The sequence below is a fragment of the Coregonus lavaretus genome (assembly GCF_964263955.1).
Source record: "Coregonus lavaretus genome assembly, chromosome: 14".
Classification (NCBI taxonomy): Eukaryota; Metazoa; Chordata; class Actinopteri; order Salmoniformes; family Salmonidae; genus Coregonus; species Coregonus lavaretus.
Window position 1 is genome coordinate 41,409,761 of NC_140001.1, and position 18,030 is coordinate 41,427,790.

Below are 18,030 nucleotides of genomic sequence, written 5' to 3' on the forward strand. Positions count from 1 at the left end.
CTGCCAATAACAGCTAATTTTAAGTTTCCCCCTCCCCACTCAGACCACTCCCAGACAGTCCAAGCTAAATTCTTGCTTGAGAAATTGCCCTTTGCTAAAACATTTTTTGACCATTTTAATTGAAAATAATCACACTAAGGTACTTAATTGTTATCCAGAAATGATTTGATATTGAGATAAAAACGGTTGCATTGGACTTTAAAAAAATGCAAGCAATAAGATGATTCCCTGTGTGAGACGACTAAACCTATAATGTTCTAGGGAATGTGGGTCAATCTGCTTTACTGAAGGTGTAAGGGCTAATCCCTTAAACTGTCTGGGTAATTAAGATGGAACGAATCACGTAAGACCTCAATGAATTCACATAGTCTAGGAAAGCATATCATTCTGCAAAAATAGAATTTTAGCAGTACATCAGCAGACCACATTCAAAGACTGGTAGACTAGGTAGGTAATGGTTTGTGTGCGTGTGATTCACAGTACTAGAGGTCCTGCTGCAGCTTTCAGCCCGTCCCACCCACTCCTCCCTCTGAGGCAGAGACAGCAGAAGCAGCAGCAGGGAGATGACGGATCAGGTAAACACCACCACAGTTACCATTTACCATACAAGACTATCCAAAGCCACCCATAGGCACATTTACAAATTACATTTATACTTTTCTGATGGTTTTCTCTAGTTGTGTACCTTTTTTGTTATAGTGGAATATTACTACAGCCCACATTTCAATATCAGAGATGGCTTTTCTATTGTGTATTATAGGTAGCTGTATGGTCAATGTTTTGTCTGTGTGTCTAGGAATTAGAAACCGCTCCAACTCCTTGGAGAACAGACAGCTACGAGGCTCAGTGCAGGCCTGGCCTGACAAGAGACAGAGGTATAGTATGACAATAACACCTTTCTTTCTTACGGTATGAAATGTTCTAAAATTAATGATACACGTGTATCAAAGAATCAGGAATCTCAGATCGTATTATTTTGTTTAACTCCAGAAAACCTGATTTCTTATCATTTACAGACTTTGTTTCTAATGTTGTGCTGATCACGTTCATGATGTATGGTGTCTCACTCCCCTCTCTCCCTCCCTCCAGGCCGATGTCAACGCTCAACCCATACACGTTTGGTATCTCAGCCACCGACAGCGACGCTGATATAGCCTCTGGGGACAGTGTGAGTCTGGCCCGCTCCATCAGTAAAGACAGCCTGGCCTCTAACGTAGCCAACCTCACCCCCAAACACCAGGGTCTCACCCCCCAGGGCCACACCCTGATCAGAACCGCCCAGGTAGGCCGTGCCTCAGTCAGCCCTGCACCCCGCCGAGTCAACGGCCACGGCCTGCTAGGAAACGTCAACATGGAGGAGGAGGAGGAGCAGCTTGTGTCGGTGATGAGGACTGATGCGTCAGCCGCTCTCCCCAGTCAGGGAGAGGCGACGCAGCCAACCGCCACTGCTGGGGCCGGGCCCAAGGATAGCTTTTACTTAGAACCACTGATGCCTGCTGTGTTGAAATCGGCGAAAGAGAAGTCTGTATGCCTGAATAAGGAGGAGGAGAGCGGGGAGGTGGGTCGATCGTGGGGAGGGGGGTCTATCCGAAGTGTAGAGGGGGGGCCTGGACTCGCGGCGTCGGCCAGGAGGAAAACCCCCACTAGCCTAAATCGGACCTTTACTCCCACCTCTAGTGGGGAGTTTGACCTGTCTACTGAAGCTTCAGTGGCTGGGCCACCCCAGGGACTAGGGGCCTTCAAACCCCTGGTCACCAGTAGTGTGGACCCCTCCTCCAGAGAGCCGCCTGGGGGCTTCTACCTCCACTCTGACAGTGAGAACCAGAAGCCTGGTCAGGACCTGGAACCAGACATTGAAGAGGCTGATGAGGAGGACTTGGATGAAGCCCTCACCACCAAGGACCCAACCAGGCCTAGGAAGGCCTTCGACGAGGAGGAAGAGTCAGCCAAGCTACAGGAGGACATGAAGGAGAAGGAGGACAAGGACAAAGGGGATGATGGTGGTAGTGGACGCTCCAGCCCCTGTCTCAGCACCCACTCCCAGGCCAGCAGCCTGGCCAGCGGCAGCGTACGTATGACCAGCTTCGCAGAACGGAAGGCCCAGCAGCGCTTTGGCAGCAACCAAGACCTGCGAACCAGCGCATCCAGCTCCCAAAGGACCACCCCAGATGGCTCCGAGTGCTGCGGGCCCCTGTCTCTGTCCACCACCTGGAGGCTGAAGAGGGACCAGAGCCCCTCCTCGCCCCAGGGGGGACGGGGGGACGGTGGGACCAACTTGCTGGCTTCTGAGCTGGTCCAGCTCCACATGCAGCTGGAGGAGAAGAGGAAGGCCATCGAGCACCAGAAGAAGAAGATGGAGGTGCTGTCAGCCAGACATAGACAGAAGCTGGGTAAGGCTGCCTTTCTGCACATCGTCAAGAAGGGCAAGAGCGACACCCTGCCCCTCCCGCTCAAACCAGACCACTACTCCAAAGAGGAGCTCAACGGGGACAAAGGGGGGAGCTCGAAAGATGACACATGCCTGGACACACTGAGAGGGGCCAAAGAGACAGAGTCCGCCACCTCGCCATTCCCAGATGCCTTAGAGACGGTGGACAGGAAGGGCAGCGGTAGCCCTGGTCTGCTGCTGGACGAAGAACTAGACCTGAATGAATGTAACCGCTCCATTGAGATGCTGAATGATGCCATCGGCAGCATCCAGCAGCAGATGATGCAGCTGTCCCTCCAGCAGGACTTGCTGATGAAACAGAATGTACAGTCCCCTCCCGGCCCCCCTCCTCCGTTCTCAGCCAACGACAAGACCAGCGGCTCTGAACCCAAGGCCCAAGCCGCAGTCCACTTTGTGGAGATGGGCAGCGGCGCACCAACCACAGGTACCGCACCAACCAGGAAACCCCCCAAACTGACCTCGGCCAGAGGCCCAAGGTCCAAACCGTCTGAGCTGAAGCTGGCCAAGGAGCACGGGCGGCAGGGCCTTGCCTCCAGCAGGGCAATCACCCCCACCCACAGCTTGGAGACCTTGCCCCACCTGAGGCAGTTCCCCGGGGGCAGGTCCCCCAGGGTGGACCACCCCGACATCAGAACACCCTCTGTTGGAGGAGAGACAATCAGTGGGCAGGACAAGCCTGGACGGAGCGCCACCTTTAGGCTCAATGATGAGGCTAACCTGCGCACAGTGGCCCGTATCGACCCGGTAGCGGTCACCCCAGAAGTGTCCTTTGAGTGCCTGTCCAGTGCCCTGAGGGAAGGGGAGCTGAACTCCTCGGACGGCTCGGGGAAGGAGAACATCCCTTTGGAGGAGGTGTCATGGAGCAAAGCCCCCCTGATAGAGGTGGACCTGTCAGACCTGAAGGACCCAGAGGAGATGGAGGGAGACGGTGGTCAGAACAGCACCATGGATGGGGAAGACGGGGAACAGAAGTCTGGCCTGGGATTCTTCTTCAAGGTGTGTGTGTGTTCTTTTGTGTTTGTGTGTGTGTGGTTTTCCGACAGGAAAATTTGGCGCTGGACAACGTGACCGGGAAGATTTTAATTTACCGGACATTTGAGAAATTGACCAGGCTTCCATATGCATTCAGATCCGAGAAATGTCCAAATGATCTACATTTACGTTTCCTTTAAAAACAGCCTATAACAAATTACATAAACACTACGCTATTCTGTGTTTCGATGTGTATCATATGCAAATTATTATATCCTATTGTTTGATAGTTTTTTTAACTTTCCTAAAACAATGATTGTCCACCTCACGGTTCAGCTGTCAGAGATTTGAGCACTAAATGCATCAGGGCATTGCATGCGGCCTATAGGCTTAGACGTCCACCGTATGATATTAATATTAAAAAAATAATAATAATATGAAGGAAGAGAAGCTTAGGCCTAGCTCCAGAGAGAGAGAGAGAGATGCTGGCGGCATGCTACGACACCGATATTCATTTCTTTATCCTTGTCAGATAGGCTACTGCGTCTGCTATACAGATATAGACGTACAAGAAGCAGGCGAATTCCTACATTTTCAATCTAATTTCACCCAGGATGCAACTTTCCAGTGCTACTATTTTTGAGGCGCTTTCAAGTTGAGAGCAATAGGGAGGGAAACATGTATTCTGACAAGCAGTCAAACCCTCCTCTAACCTGGATGGCGCTGGGCCAATTGTGCGCTGCCCCCCTGGCAGAAGTGGCGCCTCAGCAATGCGATGCAGTGCCTTAGACCGCTGCCCCACTCGGGAAGCCCACGGCAAATTTATTTTGAAAGCAGTTTTGGCCTTTGTTAAAAGAGAGGGGGATCCCAGTTTTTCCATTGCTACCACATTTATTTCTCTACTTCAATTGTGCGAGTGGCATCGTTTTACAAATGCAATTACAACCGAAGTTTCAAGCATTGTTTATGCGCAGCTGCGCAACTCAGAGCTCAATGGGGCAATGGCGTCTTAAAATGGCAATGGCATACTTTCTAATAGAAACCCAAAAAATCTAATCAAATTAATAATTATTTCTAATAAAATTATTAATAACAATCAGGATGTGTCCAATGGGGTAAATGTAGATGGACAAATCCCATGATTCAACCTATGTAAATTGTATAGCCACTATGCTGCATCAGTTGGGCTACAGGTGATGATGCTTATTGCTAATAGCGCATCTGAGAATATAGACCATGCATAGGCTATATACATGGTCCAACATGTTAAAATAATTTTAAAGGCCCAATGCAGCTGTTTTTATCTCAATATCAAATAATTTCTGGGTAACAATTTAAATTTTCCATTGAAATTGACAAAAATAGCTTAACATTTTTTTCCCCTCTCACACTTTTACAGTGTTAGTTTCATCAGCTGTTGTACAATATGATACAAAACACAGGAAAAAATAAATGTTGACTGCACTGGGCCTTTAACATAATTTCTACCAATATGTTATTGGGCACATTTCTGTTGGTGGAAATTATATTTGAGATGGTGTCAGCGTAATTTTATTTTAATTCATTTTGGAGTAGAATGTATTTTTAAAAAGTCACCAGAACTGAGCTTCTCAGTCCTACATAAAAATGATCCCAGGGAGGGCCCAGGACCACCTCAGCAAGGGGACAGGAATTGGTCAAACTTGCAGTTTTAAAAATTATCCTCTTTCCCTAAAGGCATGATGGTCATGACTTTCTTACATGAAAGGGGAGGTGAACTTTGCCCCAGACAATCGATCTGAGATTGACTTAAGTTTTAGTCATGGGATTTTTGTTGTTAATTTAAACCTTGTAAATACGAAAATAAATTAAAAGTTCCAAAATGGCATTCTACCTGAATAGTGATTTGCACACAGTAGCCTACATTTGGACGCGCTAACTTTCTTCTCATCTTTGTCCACTACAATAGGCCTATCACTAAAGACAAACTCTTTTTCCTCTAACTTTCATTTTACTTCAATGTAAAAGGCCTCCATCTTCGCAATAACAGTAGCCTAGGCCAGGGGGTAGGCAACTGGATTCAGCCGCGGACCGATCTTTGTCCGAGCGGATGGTCGGGGGGCATAATTATAATAATTTGTACACTGCAAATTGACCATAACTAAGGCTAAAAATAGATTTTAAAAAAATATATAAAATCATTTCATACCTAGAATTACATTGAGAAAAGATTCCTGGTAATTTTACAAAATAAAAAAAATATATATATATGCGAGCCAAGGCTCCTCTCACTCGCTCTGTAGCACGAAATCGGGGTGTATGTTAGGTAGCCTAATCGAGGGGATTGTTTTTCTCCCAGACAATTTGGCCGCCTACAATTGTATCAGCTTTTCATTTCTTTACCGGCTAACGGTCTATTCCCCTAATCTTTTGAGTGGTCGAATGTCTAGGACAGGGAAAGGATTTACATCATTTTTATAGTACAAAATTGGCCTGGAAGGAATAATATAAAATTCTACTTCACTGAATAAATAAAGCTACTTCTTACGGAGACAGCAAGAGACGAGGGAGGAGACACAAGCAAGTGTTTGTGGCATAAATCAAGTTTTATTGAATGTAAGTGAGGAAAATGCTACTAGTAAGTGTGTTGTGCTACAGGATGAACAGAAGGCAGAGGATGAGCTGGCTAAGAAGAGAGCAGCGTTTCTCGTAAGGCAGCAGAAGAAGGCTGAGGAGGCCCGGTTACGTAAACTACAGCTGGAGGCAGAGACCGAACAGAAGCGGGAAGAGTCCAGGTAACCAACATAAGTCTTTACAACCAAATCAAAACTATGGCTGTTAGATAAGACATAATGCTCAGGTAGGATAAGACTGTCTAAGCACTAGCTTAGCTTAACAACACCACCAAAACCCTCCCACAATAGCGTGTTACCAGTGTAGTCACAAGTTTTTGCACACCTATATATTTGCTCTTTACACCTCAAATGTTCACTCATAGAAAAACACAGAAAATAGCTGCGTTGTCCCTCTTCCTTCCCGGGTGTTATAAGTCTATTCAAATGCAGCAGTTGTTGAGCCTGTGGTCTGTCTCCCCCCAGGCGGAAGGCGGAGGAGGACAGGATGAGGAAGGAGGAGGAGAAGGCCCGTAGGGAGCTGATAAAGGAGCAGTACCTGAGGAGGAAGCAGCAGGAGCTGATGGAGGAGCAGGGCCTCGGCAGCCCGGCCAAGCCCAAGACGACCAAGACCAAGCCTAAGAAACCCAGTCACCAGACTCACAGACCCAAGTCTGTGTTCAGCAGAGAGGAGTCCTCCAGCGACACCTTCTCCTCCAAGTGCTCTTCTTCTACACGTAAAAACCACCACACTTTTGTTTCTTTTACTAGGCCTGGGGTTAGTAACTCCTGTCCTAGAGGGCTGCAGTGTGTGTGGACTTTTGCTGACACTGTGGTTCTCTGGAACCAGGATTGGTTGACATCCTCAGGCTAGGCCAGTTTCATGTCTCCCAATTCTCATTGAGACAATATTGCAGTCATGCATTTCTGTGTGTGAGGATAGGAGTAATAGGAAGAGTTAGCTATACTAAGATGGCATCTGTGTTTTGGTTCTCGGTAGCTGACAACCTGAGCAGTGCCCAATCAGGCTCCAGTCTGTCCCTGGCCTCCGCTGCCACCACTGAGGCAGACAGCGTTCACTCTGGAGGGGCAGGATCCCAACGGTAAGTGCCCCAAATATATGTATGTGGGAGGTTGTGTAAGTATTTTGGTTTGGGTATAATTTGTCAGTTTGTTTTCTTTCTCTGTGTGCCATTTTTTAAAACCTCTTCTTGTTTGCTCATCTCTGTCTTCTCTGCTATCCGTCGCCAGTGGTGAGTCTGTTGAGTCTTTCCCAGGCCTGAGTCGGAATGCCAGTCGGAACACTGAGCGAGACTGGGACAACGGATCCACTGCATCTTCAATCAACTCCATGGCAGAATACACTGGTCAGTACACATAAAAGTCAGTCTTTGCCATGCTGGGAAACAGTCTTTCCCATGATGTTCCCATAATATTCCCATAACACCCCTACAATGTTCCCATAAAACCATTGCTCTGCTCTCTTTCTCCTCGTCTCTGTTAATGTTAGCATTTAATGTGAAGACTTGTCGTCCACTGTGTCCTCAGGTCCCAAGCTGTTCAAGGAGCCCAGTTCTAAGTCCAACAAGCCAATCATCTTCAATGCCATCTCTCACTGCTGCCTGGCCGGCAAGGTCAATGAACCCCAGAAGAACACCCTCCTAGAGGTAAAGCTTTACCTTACTGTGAAACGCTATTAACACACACTGCAGAGCAAATGGTCACACACACACACACACACACACGTGAGCTGTCATCTCACTGTTGTTGTGACTTTTGGCTATGGATATTCAAGGTAATTGACTGATTAATACTGATTACTGGAATAATTGATATCATTTAATTAATTTTGTTATCCTATCCAAATTAATCTGAGGGGCACCATTTTAAGGTTTTTGATATAGAGACCCCTTGAATTAACGCTATCAGTAGTTATCATTAACCGTTATACCATTAATCCTATATCAACAATAGTCAACAGTCAATTTACTATATTTTCATTCTGAATGGTCATCGAGCTCTGACTTCAAGAATCGAATTGCTCATTAAGGACTTCAATGCAACAACAGATATACTTCAAAGTGTTATTGCTAGACTAAAATGGATTGAAAATAGGGTAGGTACAGTTGTCTTAATAGACTCAAGATACAAATGGAATGCAGTACAATCATTGAAGTGGAAAACTCTACAGATTAGTAAGGCTTATGTACTCACAGGGAGATATGACAACACTTTAACAGGACTTTGGAGAATTGGAAATGATTATTTATGAAAACAGGAGAAGTGAAAGAGAGGCTACATCAGTAAAGTTTCAAAGCCGTGAAACTATAGGCTCCCCAAGCAGGGGTATACCGGCCCGGTTACAGGTTAACACCTGCTGTGGACAGCGCCAGGACAGTATTGGTTATTGATATGTAATTAAGACTAACAGTCTTACAATAATCAGTTACTGCCACCACTTTTACACAAACACAGCGTCACCCAAAGGGACATTTAATGCAATAATGTATTTTCACTGAGTGTCGTCTGGTTCAGTTGGAATTCCGTTGACAGCGATGAAACAGGAAAAAGGTAAGTGGTCCTGGCGTTGGAGTTTGCAGCCGAAGAAGCTCTTCCCTCGTCGGAGCTCTTTCTTTCTCAGTTCTCAATTCCGTTCAGTCCAAAGAGATAAAGCTTAAGGCACTAGGGTGCAGTAGAATGTTCGGGTCCTCATTGGGAGGGAGAGAAACTCAGCGGTTCGTTGTGAGTGAGCAGAGTGTGTTCAGCAAAGATCCTCTCAGGAGATGGCTATCTCTGTCGGAGTTGGATTGTGCAAGTCAAAGTTGCGTTAGGTTCTCAAGGAGATGGATCATTACCTCTAAGGCGTGGGCACACCTCACGAAGAGCTGATCTAATTTCTGTTTAGTAAGTCCTCTAATTTATAGGGAGACTCGCAGAAGGCGGGCTCTAATGGCCAGATAGTGTGACATGGGAACTCATATCTCAGAATGTTCATATGAGATAAACCTGAGATTTCCTCAAGTGTTCACATAATGTTAAAATGTGTTCGTTTTTCTTGTACAATCTCTTGGATTAAGTACATACCGTAGTCCCCCCCCCTAACACATGAGTCGTAAAAAAAAAAAGTCTGCTCCTTGCCTCCTCAGGCCATTCAGCCGTAAAGGGAGAGCAGTTTATTTGTCTTATAATAGGCTTGAACTGTAACTTGTGGGCTCTTCCTCACAATACTGTTGTGATCCCACTGTCATAGTCAAATTGCAAGGTAGGGATGTGAACCACCAACCTCCAGAGTTGAGTTCTTCTGTCCTATTTATCAGTCATTTATAACTTCAGCCAAACCCCATGCTGGGTAAATGAGCACTGTAACATGTAGGTCACATTTAGTGGGCCAGAATGAGCTGCTCAGCTCAAAATTCTACAGCTGTAGCACAGCATGTTCTTATCCTAAACACACACTGATGTCCTGTTAAAGTGCTCTGAGTATAACTTAAGTCTAGAGTTTTTGCGGGTCAATCAGGTGGTCAGGAAGGGAAAACTCCAGACCCTTCCCAGGAGGACATCCAGACATCACTGTACCTGTGGGTATCAAATTGCTTAGAATGTGAGAATGCTTCTCAAGATATTTGTCAGCCATACTAACTAACAATTCCTTTCCCCCCCCATCTCATCCCAGGAGCTGGAGAAGGTTGAGGCCCACCACCTGATGATCCTGTTCAGGGACGGGGGCTGCCAGTTCCGGGGAGTCTACTCCTTCTTCCCAGACACGGAGGAGATCCTCAAGCTGACCGGCACGGGCCCCAAGAGCATCAGCAAGAAGATGATCGACAAGCTCTACAAATACAGCTCGGACCGCAAGCAGTTCACAGTCATCCCCGCCAAGACTGTGTCGGTCAGCATAGACGCCATCACAATCCACAACCACCTGTGGCAGGCCAAGAGAACCACTGTGCCAAAGAAGAGCGGGAAATAATCTGTGGAGGCCCCTGGAACTCTGGGGTTCCATTCCACTCCCAGGTTGTCCTAGGTTCCATTCCACCCTGCTCTCCTAGATAAACTGCATTGATGTCCACAGCCAATAAACTCCCTCTATCAATCTGAAGGAGAGGCCACATGTATGAACAGACACGTGGCTCCTTCAGTTCACACTAATGTGGTGGCATGGATGGATGTATACATCTGTGCTGGTGGCCTGTGTGTGGGATTGTCATCTGCATGAACCAATATGGAGGGTCCTCTCTGGATCTCAATGTATTCTGTTCAGGGTGTCCATTGATCATCAATTCATTCGCTTCTGTTTTTCTAAAGACTAAGAGAAGCATGTGGCATTTTTTCATGTGGTGGATTTATTTTTACTTGAAGTATTTATTGGTTTGGCACTGAATGGTTGAGCTCAGCTGCAGCATACATACAGTAGTCCATACAACACTATAACCCCCCCCCCCCACACTCTCTCACTCTCTTGTTGGACTGGTTATGACCCTACGAACGCCCCTCTTGCTCTTGGAGGGGGTGGGTTGTTCAAAATCGCTCTACTGCAAAATCTGACCTGAAAGGTCCTTATGTCCCTTTAGGACTTATAGGACCGTTCTGCTGCAAAAAAAAACAATCTGCAGTTGAACGATCTACCAGACAAGCATCGCCAACCTTGCCTCTCCAGTTATCTTTCTGTCCAATGTGCTGCTCTGATCTCCCGTTTGTTACCTGGGCTCCTCCCAGACCATCTGCTGGCCTTCTTCACGCATCATAGTGGTACTGTCAACTGTCTATTTATTCAAACTTCAACTGCTTTTAAATGCAGATCAGCCCGTTGTAGCACTGTCTATCTGGTGTGTATAGAATTATGATGGTCGTTTTAAACTATTTGTCTGCTCGCCTTTTAACTCTCTAAAATGAGGGCGTGCTGACGATGAATAGAGGCTTTGGTACTGTAGAAAAATGTCATGATGCTTATTTTTTTGTTTTGGTGTGTATATTTTTTAATTGAGCAGTGTGGTTGGTTATACAGCAGTTGAGCTGATGATGTTGTGTTTTTCATCATAACATACATGAATCTGTCTGACATACGTTAGCTAGTTAGAGCTAGTCGTGTTTCTCTTCACTGGGCACTACTATGTCCTGTATAAAGGTGCACTCCACTCATGATCACGTTTCAAAGGCTTTTATCATGCAATGTACCACCCCCCCCCCCCTCCCTTTTCAATTCCATGAGTGATCGGCTACCCGCCAGGGGTGGGGTCAATTCCATTTCAATTCGGGAAGTTAACAAAAATTCCAAGTCCATTGGATTTTTAATTTCGGCTTAGTTCCTAAATGAACTGAATTGACCCCAACCCTGCTACCCACCCAGCTTTCTCCTCTTCTCTAGCTCTTTCCCCAGAGAGCTGCATGCTCTTGTTCTGAAGAGTGTGTGTGTGTGTGTGTGCCCTGCTGTAACCGGTTTGAATGACAGTATTTCATATATTCATAATGGGTTACTCTGTGTGACTATGGTCTATTTATTTACCTACCAACCGATATTAAAGAACATTCCTGAAAGGTGTCAACAAACACTGCCACCATTTTCTATTTCTCTCTGTCTGTCCAAGTGCTTATTATTAGATACCGTATGTTGGCCTCAAGAACAACTATAAGTGTTGCACGTGCACTTTACTCACGGAGTACAAAAAGTGGAATTCAACTTTAAATGGGCATTTGAAACGTATTGCAAACAAACAGAACATGGTATAGTTTTTAAAACTGAACTCCTCTGCTCTCCCAACAGAGAAACACTACCCTTCCTGAACTAAAACAAAACACTAAGATTTAACACTGAGCAGTCGATTTAAAAAGTCCTCATTTCTTCACTACTACGGCTGTCTCCAAAAATACGTAGAATACTTGATTATAATTTGCTGCATTTGGTTAATTTCTTTATAGATCTTTTCAATGTTAGTGTTTTTATGTTTACTAAACGATTGTATTGGCATTGATGACCATTTAGTTGTGTTACTGTATGCAATTTCCATCCCTGTTCATTTTACTATTTCTTTCAGATCATACCATCTATTTATTTTTTAACGGACGCACTGAAACTGAATAAAATGTTCAAGTTAATAAAACATTTTTTTTTTGTCTGTTGAGAATACATTTTACTTAATGTACATGTTTCAGCCTACATCACCAACAGTTCGATTTATAGTTCGGCATTCATGTGCATGTTCATGACTATTCAGACACCTACAATACATATTTGCAGTATATTTTTGCATGCCCTGTTTTCACCCTACACCAGTTACCTAGGGATTATTGATGGCATCGTTCACTTAAATTGAATATCATGTATATCTAAAGTTTTTCCAACAGTGCTGGGCCAAAAAGACTAATTGAAGTTAAACCTAGATCACAGGTAAACCAAGGGAGTTAGCAGCACATCTCACTATCTTCCAAGCCTCCCTGGTGTTAACTGTCTTCCCCTCCACCACCCAACTGGAACAGCGGCACCCGGCATGCTTCGATGGCAGCAGGACTCATAACCATGGTAAACGCCTGCAGACATACATACGCCTGCCATGGCAACGGACAGTTTATTCTCTGCAGGTGGCTCAGTCAGGTATTCTGTCACAAGATAAACTGTGACTCACTGGTGCCATCTGAGAGGGACTAGATCCAACTCTGTTCTGTGTCTGAAGACAACTATTACAGGAGGGAACCAGATGCCTGGCATTTGAGGCCACATTGAGTTCATCATGAACGGTGAGTTCCTATTCCTTGTTTGGATGGTTGTCACAGCCATGTATTTTTGAATTGAAGGTATGAGCTGAGGTCCCATTACTGTTTCATATCCCCACAGTGTCTGCTGCTGGCCTTTCTGTGTTGATGCTGTGTGGGGTTCTGGGCTCGGGGCGCTCCAACGCTTGTACTCAGGAAGTACAGATTTACATCTGTCAAGAGATCCCACCAAGTAAGTCTGATTTAGAAACAAAGATATTTGATCACAAAGGTACACATTAACATGGATCTGTTGGCTCTTATCTATGGCATTTATATTGTATATTTGGGTCAAAATGTATTCTGTACTTTATGATCAACATTCTATAAAATACCTATAAACAAGACATAACACCAGTACACACATGTATTTTTTATTACCTCAGGTTACCCTGCTGGCCTGTCCTCTCTGGTGCTCTTTGTGAGTAACGTTGGAGTAATCAACCATACTGTGTTCAGTAGTAACAACCTGGCCTCAGTCACCCGCCTCACAATCAACAACGCTGGTATTACCTGCATCGCATCCAGAGCTCTCTGGTTCTTCAAAAACCTCAAGACCCTCAGCCTGGACTTCAACAACATCTCCCATCTCAGCTCAGCCTGGTTCAGCCAACCAGCCATCCTCCAAAACCTCACCCTAATTCAGAACCAAATTGAAGTTGTAGAGGACTCCATGCTTAGTGGGTTCACTGGTCTTACTAGCCTAAACCTGACCAGGAATATGATCTTGAGCATTGCTCCTGGTAGTTTTAGCAACCAGACCAATCTGATCAGTTTGGACCTGTCTGGTAATAGGATCGGAACCATCAGTTCTGGTAATGTAGCATGATGTACTACATTACCCATAATCCACTGTGTATGATATCTGGTTTTATCTTAGTAAAGAAGTTCCTGAAGCTAACATAATGGTGTACTGTCTTATCAATACAGGTAGTTTCAGAGGACTCACTGGCCTAACTAGCCTAAACTTGGCCAGGAATAGGATCCAGACCATCAGTCCTGGCTGTTTTAGTGCCCTGAACAGCCTGGCCTACTTGGATCTGTCTGGTAACAGCCTGACCAGGGTTAGCCCCCAGGACCTGCTCCCACTCTCCCCCTCCACACAGATCAGGCTGGATGGCAACCCCTGGAACTGCTCCTGTGGAGTGGAGGACTTTGTCGTCTTCCTAAGAGGTTGAGTTTTCTAGTCATTTGTGGGTAGGGGTCACGGTGGGGTATAAGTACTGCAAAGCTGTAAAGTGATCATATTTAGTATATTTGTATTGCAAAAAGGTGCTTTAATTCAGTTTAATTTAATCAATTCTACTTTAAGAAAATACATCTCTACAGATGCTATGAAAATTGTAATGAGGGATTGGGCTTGAGCCACCAACACAATGACCACCACACACATTGTTCTAGACGTCTCTATTGTGTGTCCAGGTCTGCAGAATGCATCTCTGCTGGAGAGAGAGATGGAGGTGATTTGTACCAGCCCTGCAGCCCTGAGAGGCCAGCCTGTGTGGAACGTATCTGAGTGTGTGAAACCTAACCCACAGCCACAGGAGGATACTCACATACGGCCCCCAGCCATGTCCATCACGGTCTCCACACTCATAGCAGTGATAGGTAGGTTCTGGAGCAATGCTGTACAGTGTACACTACAAAGACATCAAATAGAACACAATAGTATTGCCTATACATATCTATGGTACAGTACAGTATGTTAAGACTGTGGTTTTAGTCAATCTCATAACGAATAATGTACACTATTACGCTATCAGGCAAAGAATGTATCGTGGTCCATTCTGCATATAACACAACAGAATAAAGTGTGAACATAATCCTCACTAACTCTAGCTTGTCTTGTCTTCCAGTGGTGCTGTGTATCCTGATCTGTGTGGTCTGTGCCCTGGCTGTAGTCTGGAGGAGGAAACGTGAGACCAAACAGGTGAAGCCCAGTCTGGAGACAAAAGAGGAGGAGGCCGCAAAGCAGCCAGACAGTTCAACCACCACCCTCCACAAACAGGTGGATTCTGCAATGTCTAAATGGGATCCAGAGCTTGCTACGAGGACTTACAGATCTGGAGTCAGAGCCAAGTCTGCTGATGCGGTCCTCTCCACATCCCAGTTCTGTAGAGCAGAGAGAGAACTAAACAGGGTGGTGCTGGAGACTGAGAGAGAACTACACAGGATGGGGAGTGCGAGAGAGAGCCCGTTAGAAGATATGAGGAACTCAGAGGAAGAGAACAGCAAAGAGCCAGGAGGTAATGAGTCCCAGGGGGTAGATAGAAACCTGACAGGAAAAGATGATCTTACCAGTGAAGTGAGTCAGGAAAATGAGAGAGATGCTGATGGAACTGTGAATCTGCAAGATGGCGGCCAAAACATAATCTGTGTATCCCAGGATTCGGAGACCATACCGTACCTGACCATCGGTGCTGACCCGGCCAAACCAAAACCTGAATGCCACAAAGGTCTAAGTCCACAGAAAGTCATGACAAGGATTTCCACGTGGCCCCCCACCTCAGCTCAGTGGCAGATCCACTTTGCCATACAGAGAGAGGGGCTCTGTGTCTTCCCTGAGCATGACCCTGGCCAAGAGGTCGAAGGAGAAACAGAGAACCAATCACCTGACCCTGGTGAAACAGAGAACCAATCACCTGACCAAGAGGTCGAACAGATCCAATCACCCAACCCTGGTGAAACAGAGAACCAATCACCTGACCCTGAGCAAGAGTTTAAAGATGACACAGATAATCTTTCAGCTGATGTTTCTGTCAGTGTTCTGGAATCTTCCCCTTCAACCACTGCTCTGGAGTCTTCACCCCCAGAAGGGGACATGGGTGAGGACAATGCTGAGGAGAACTGCAGCACGCCACCAGACTTTGTGACATCCTCTCCAGAGTATGATCCAGTCTCACTGGATGATGCTGAACCAGAACCTCTCATTGAGGCAAGTGAGACCCTGTCAGACCTGGTCGACACTACCCTGTCCCTGTCTCGTAATGTCCTGACCCAGACTGAGACCAAACAGGGTCAAGAAAATCCTGAAGAATTGGATAACAAACCTGCACACGTTATAAACAGGGCTATAGAGAGTGAAGGTAAATCAAACAGAAAGGGGGCGCCAAAGAGAGCACAGAGAGCGGGCAGGAGCAGAGAGAGTACAGAGTGTAGTGGAGCTCCCCCTAGTGGTGTCTCCCCCAGTGATGACAACCTTCTACTGGATAATGAATACACCTATATTGACCTGCTGCACGAGGTGGTTCAGAACCAGGGCCGATGGACCAGAGAGAGGTGGAAACAGACTCACCTCAACAAAGCAGCAAGCAAGAGAAGCAAGCACCAGGGACAGGGACATTAAACTACAGACTGTGGCTTTTATAATGATTTTATAGTTCAATGTAGTCTTTTTATATGATCTGGTGTTGTCTTATGTTTTTACTTGTCCTATCTATTGGTGTATGAAATAGTCTGTAGTGTGTTGTGTAGTGTTTTGAAAAGTGCTATACATATAAAATGTATTATCATTATTAGCTAATGTGTTTTTCCCCTTTCCTGTGGTGACAAAGGGTGAGCAACCCCACCATTAGAAGTGTTTGATTATTCCCACTGTTTTGTAATATATAAAAGCAATGCTATTTATTTTAGTGTTTCTGAGTGATCATTTCTCTCTGTAATTAAACAAACGACAGGAGTGTTTTTCCATTTCAGTGTTTCCGGCTGCATGCAGCATTTATTGTTTCATATTTTACATCATGGTAGAGAAGTACACAGACTTCATAATAAGAAATAGTACAAAATGGATCAAACCTTTTTGACAATTAACTAAAAACATAAAACAAGGGAGGTAAACAGAGGATTTTATTGTCTGGAGGACATACATGGTCCCATATAAAGATATCAAATGATATAGTGGTCCTCTGTAGCTCAGCTGGTAGAGCACGGCGCTTGTAACGCCAAGGTAGTGGGTTCGATCCCCGGGACCACACGTACACAAAAAAATGTATGCACGCATGACTGTAAGTCGCTTTGGATAAAAGCGTCTGCTAAATGGCATATTATTTTTTTATTATTTTATATCATCAGTAACATTTTCTATTTGTGATACTTCACACAGGTCACCTATCTAACTGTAAGGAAAACATATCTGGTTTGGCAAGCTTTATCTCAAAACATGCTTTTTGTTTTTGCATGCCCCTTTTTATATTACAGTATGAATTTCAATAGATTTTTTTATTTTGTATTTTTTTTACTGTACTTCTCCAATAAGAGAATTCCCTTGGGGTTCCGTTCACATACAACAATGATGGGGGTAAGACACAGGAAGTGATGTCACTGGAAGATGTCAATGGTGATCAACTTCTCTCTTCTTTAGCCCTCCAGATCTGTAAACTGCCCTTCTGGGGGCCTGTCTAGCATGGAACATATTCGATCTACACATACATACAGTACTTCAATGGGAATGGGGACACTTTGCAGTACATTACATCCCAAAACACAAGGAATACTAAAGTCTGATTTATTGTATAGTTAAAGTTCCGGGTTAAAGGGTCATGCTATAACGCTCTATTAACGACCACAGAGCTTAGTGCAAAAGTATTTCAAGTCCTATTTGTTTTCATTTCTCTAATAACAACCAAAAGAACATTGAACCAAACAATGAGGATAAAAAGTGTTCGAGTATTTACAATGATATAACCACACATATTAGTCCAAGCAAACAGTATCAGAAATAAAATACAAAACAGATAAATCTCTTAAATAATGATTAAAATATATAAAGCACACACAATACTACATTTACTGTACAAGTGAAAGGACATATTGGAAGCCAGCTTGCAACACTGCACTCCAAGCCCAGGTACTGGCCATATCAACAGACTTCAAGTAATAGTTCACTCCAACTCATCTTAACATCAGATCACTTTTGACATCTGAAAACATAACAAATGTTCATTTTGGAGTGAACTATCACTTTAACTATGCCTGTCTCTTATTGTGCAAAATAAGTACTCATAACAAGTGTTCATAACATAGGGTTGCCACTGTAAACAGCTGTGAAGGATCGTTCTACTGTAATGTACTGTAATTAATAAATCCTGTCAGAAATGTGGAATGATTGAGCATTGGCTTTCGTAGAACATTGACTGATACATAAAGAAGAAAAACAAACTGTACGGCACAAATATAATGATGTAGGGGCATGGTGGAATTTATGAAGGTTCATCAATCCATTAACTATCCTATACTTTTTAATAACAAATAGCATGATATTCAACATGTTTG

General features: G+C 44.8%; 1 protein-coding gene across 1 annotated transcript in view; it reads left to right on the forward strand.

Annotated features, from left to right (window-relative positions):
- Positions 1–12,125, forward strand: part of LOC311141452 (calmodulin-regulated spectrin-associated protein 1-B-like) — a 43,490-nt gene extending 31,365 nt beyond the window's left edge. The window contains exons 10-18 of the mRNA XM_084176788.1: positions 481–575; positions 797–875; positions 1,090–3,445; positions 6,059–6,195; positions 6,499–6,749; positions 7,013–7,115; positions 7,264–7,379; positions 7,561–7,679; positions 9,686–12,125. Of these exons, the coding sequence (XP_084032914.1) occupies positions 481–575; positions 797–875; positions 1,090–3,445; positions 6,059–6,195; positions 6,499–6,749; positions 7,013–7,115; positions 7,264–7,379; positions 7,561–7,679; positions 9,686–9,982 (3,553 nt within the window). The 3' untranslated portion in view covers positions 9,983–12,125. The remainder of the gene's footprint in view (positions 1–480; positions 576–796; positions 876–1,089; positions 3,446–6,058; positions 6,196–6,498; positions 6,750–7,012; positions 7,116–7,263; positions 7,380–7,560; positions 7,680–9,685) is intronic.
- The last annotated feature ends 5,905 nt before the right edge of the window (positions 12,126–18,030 follow it).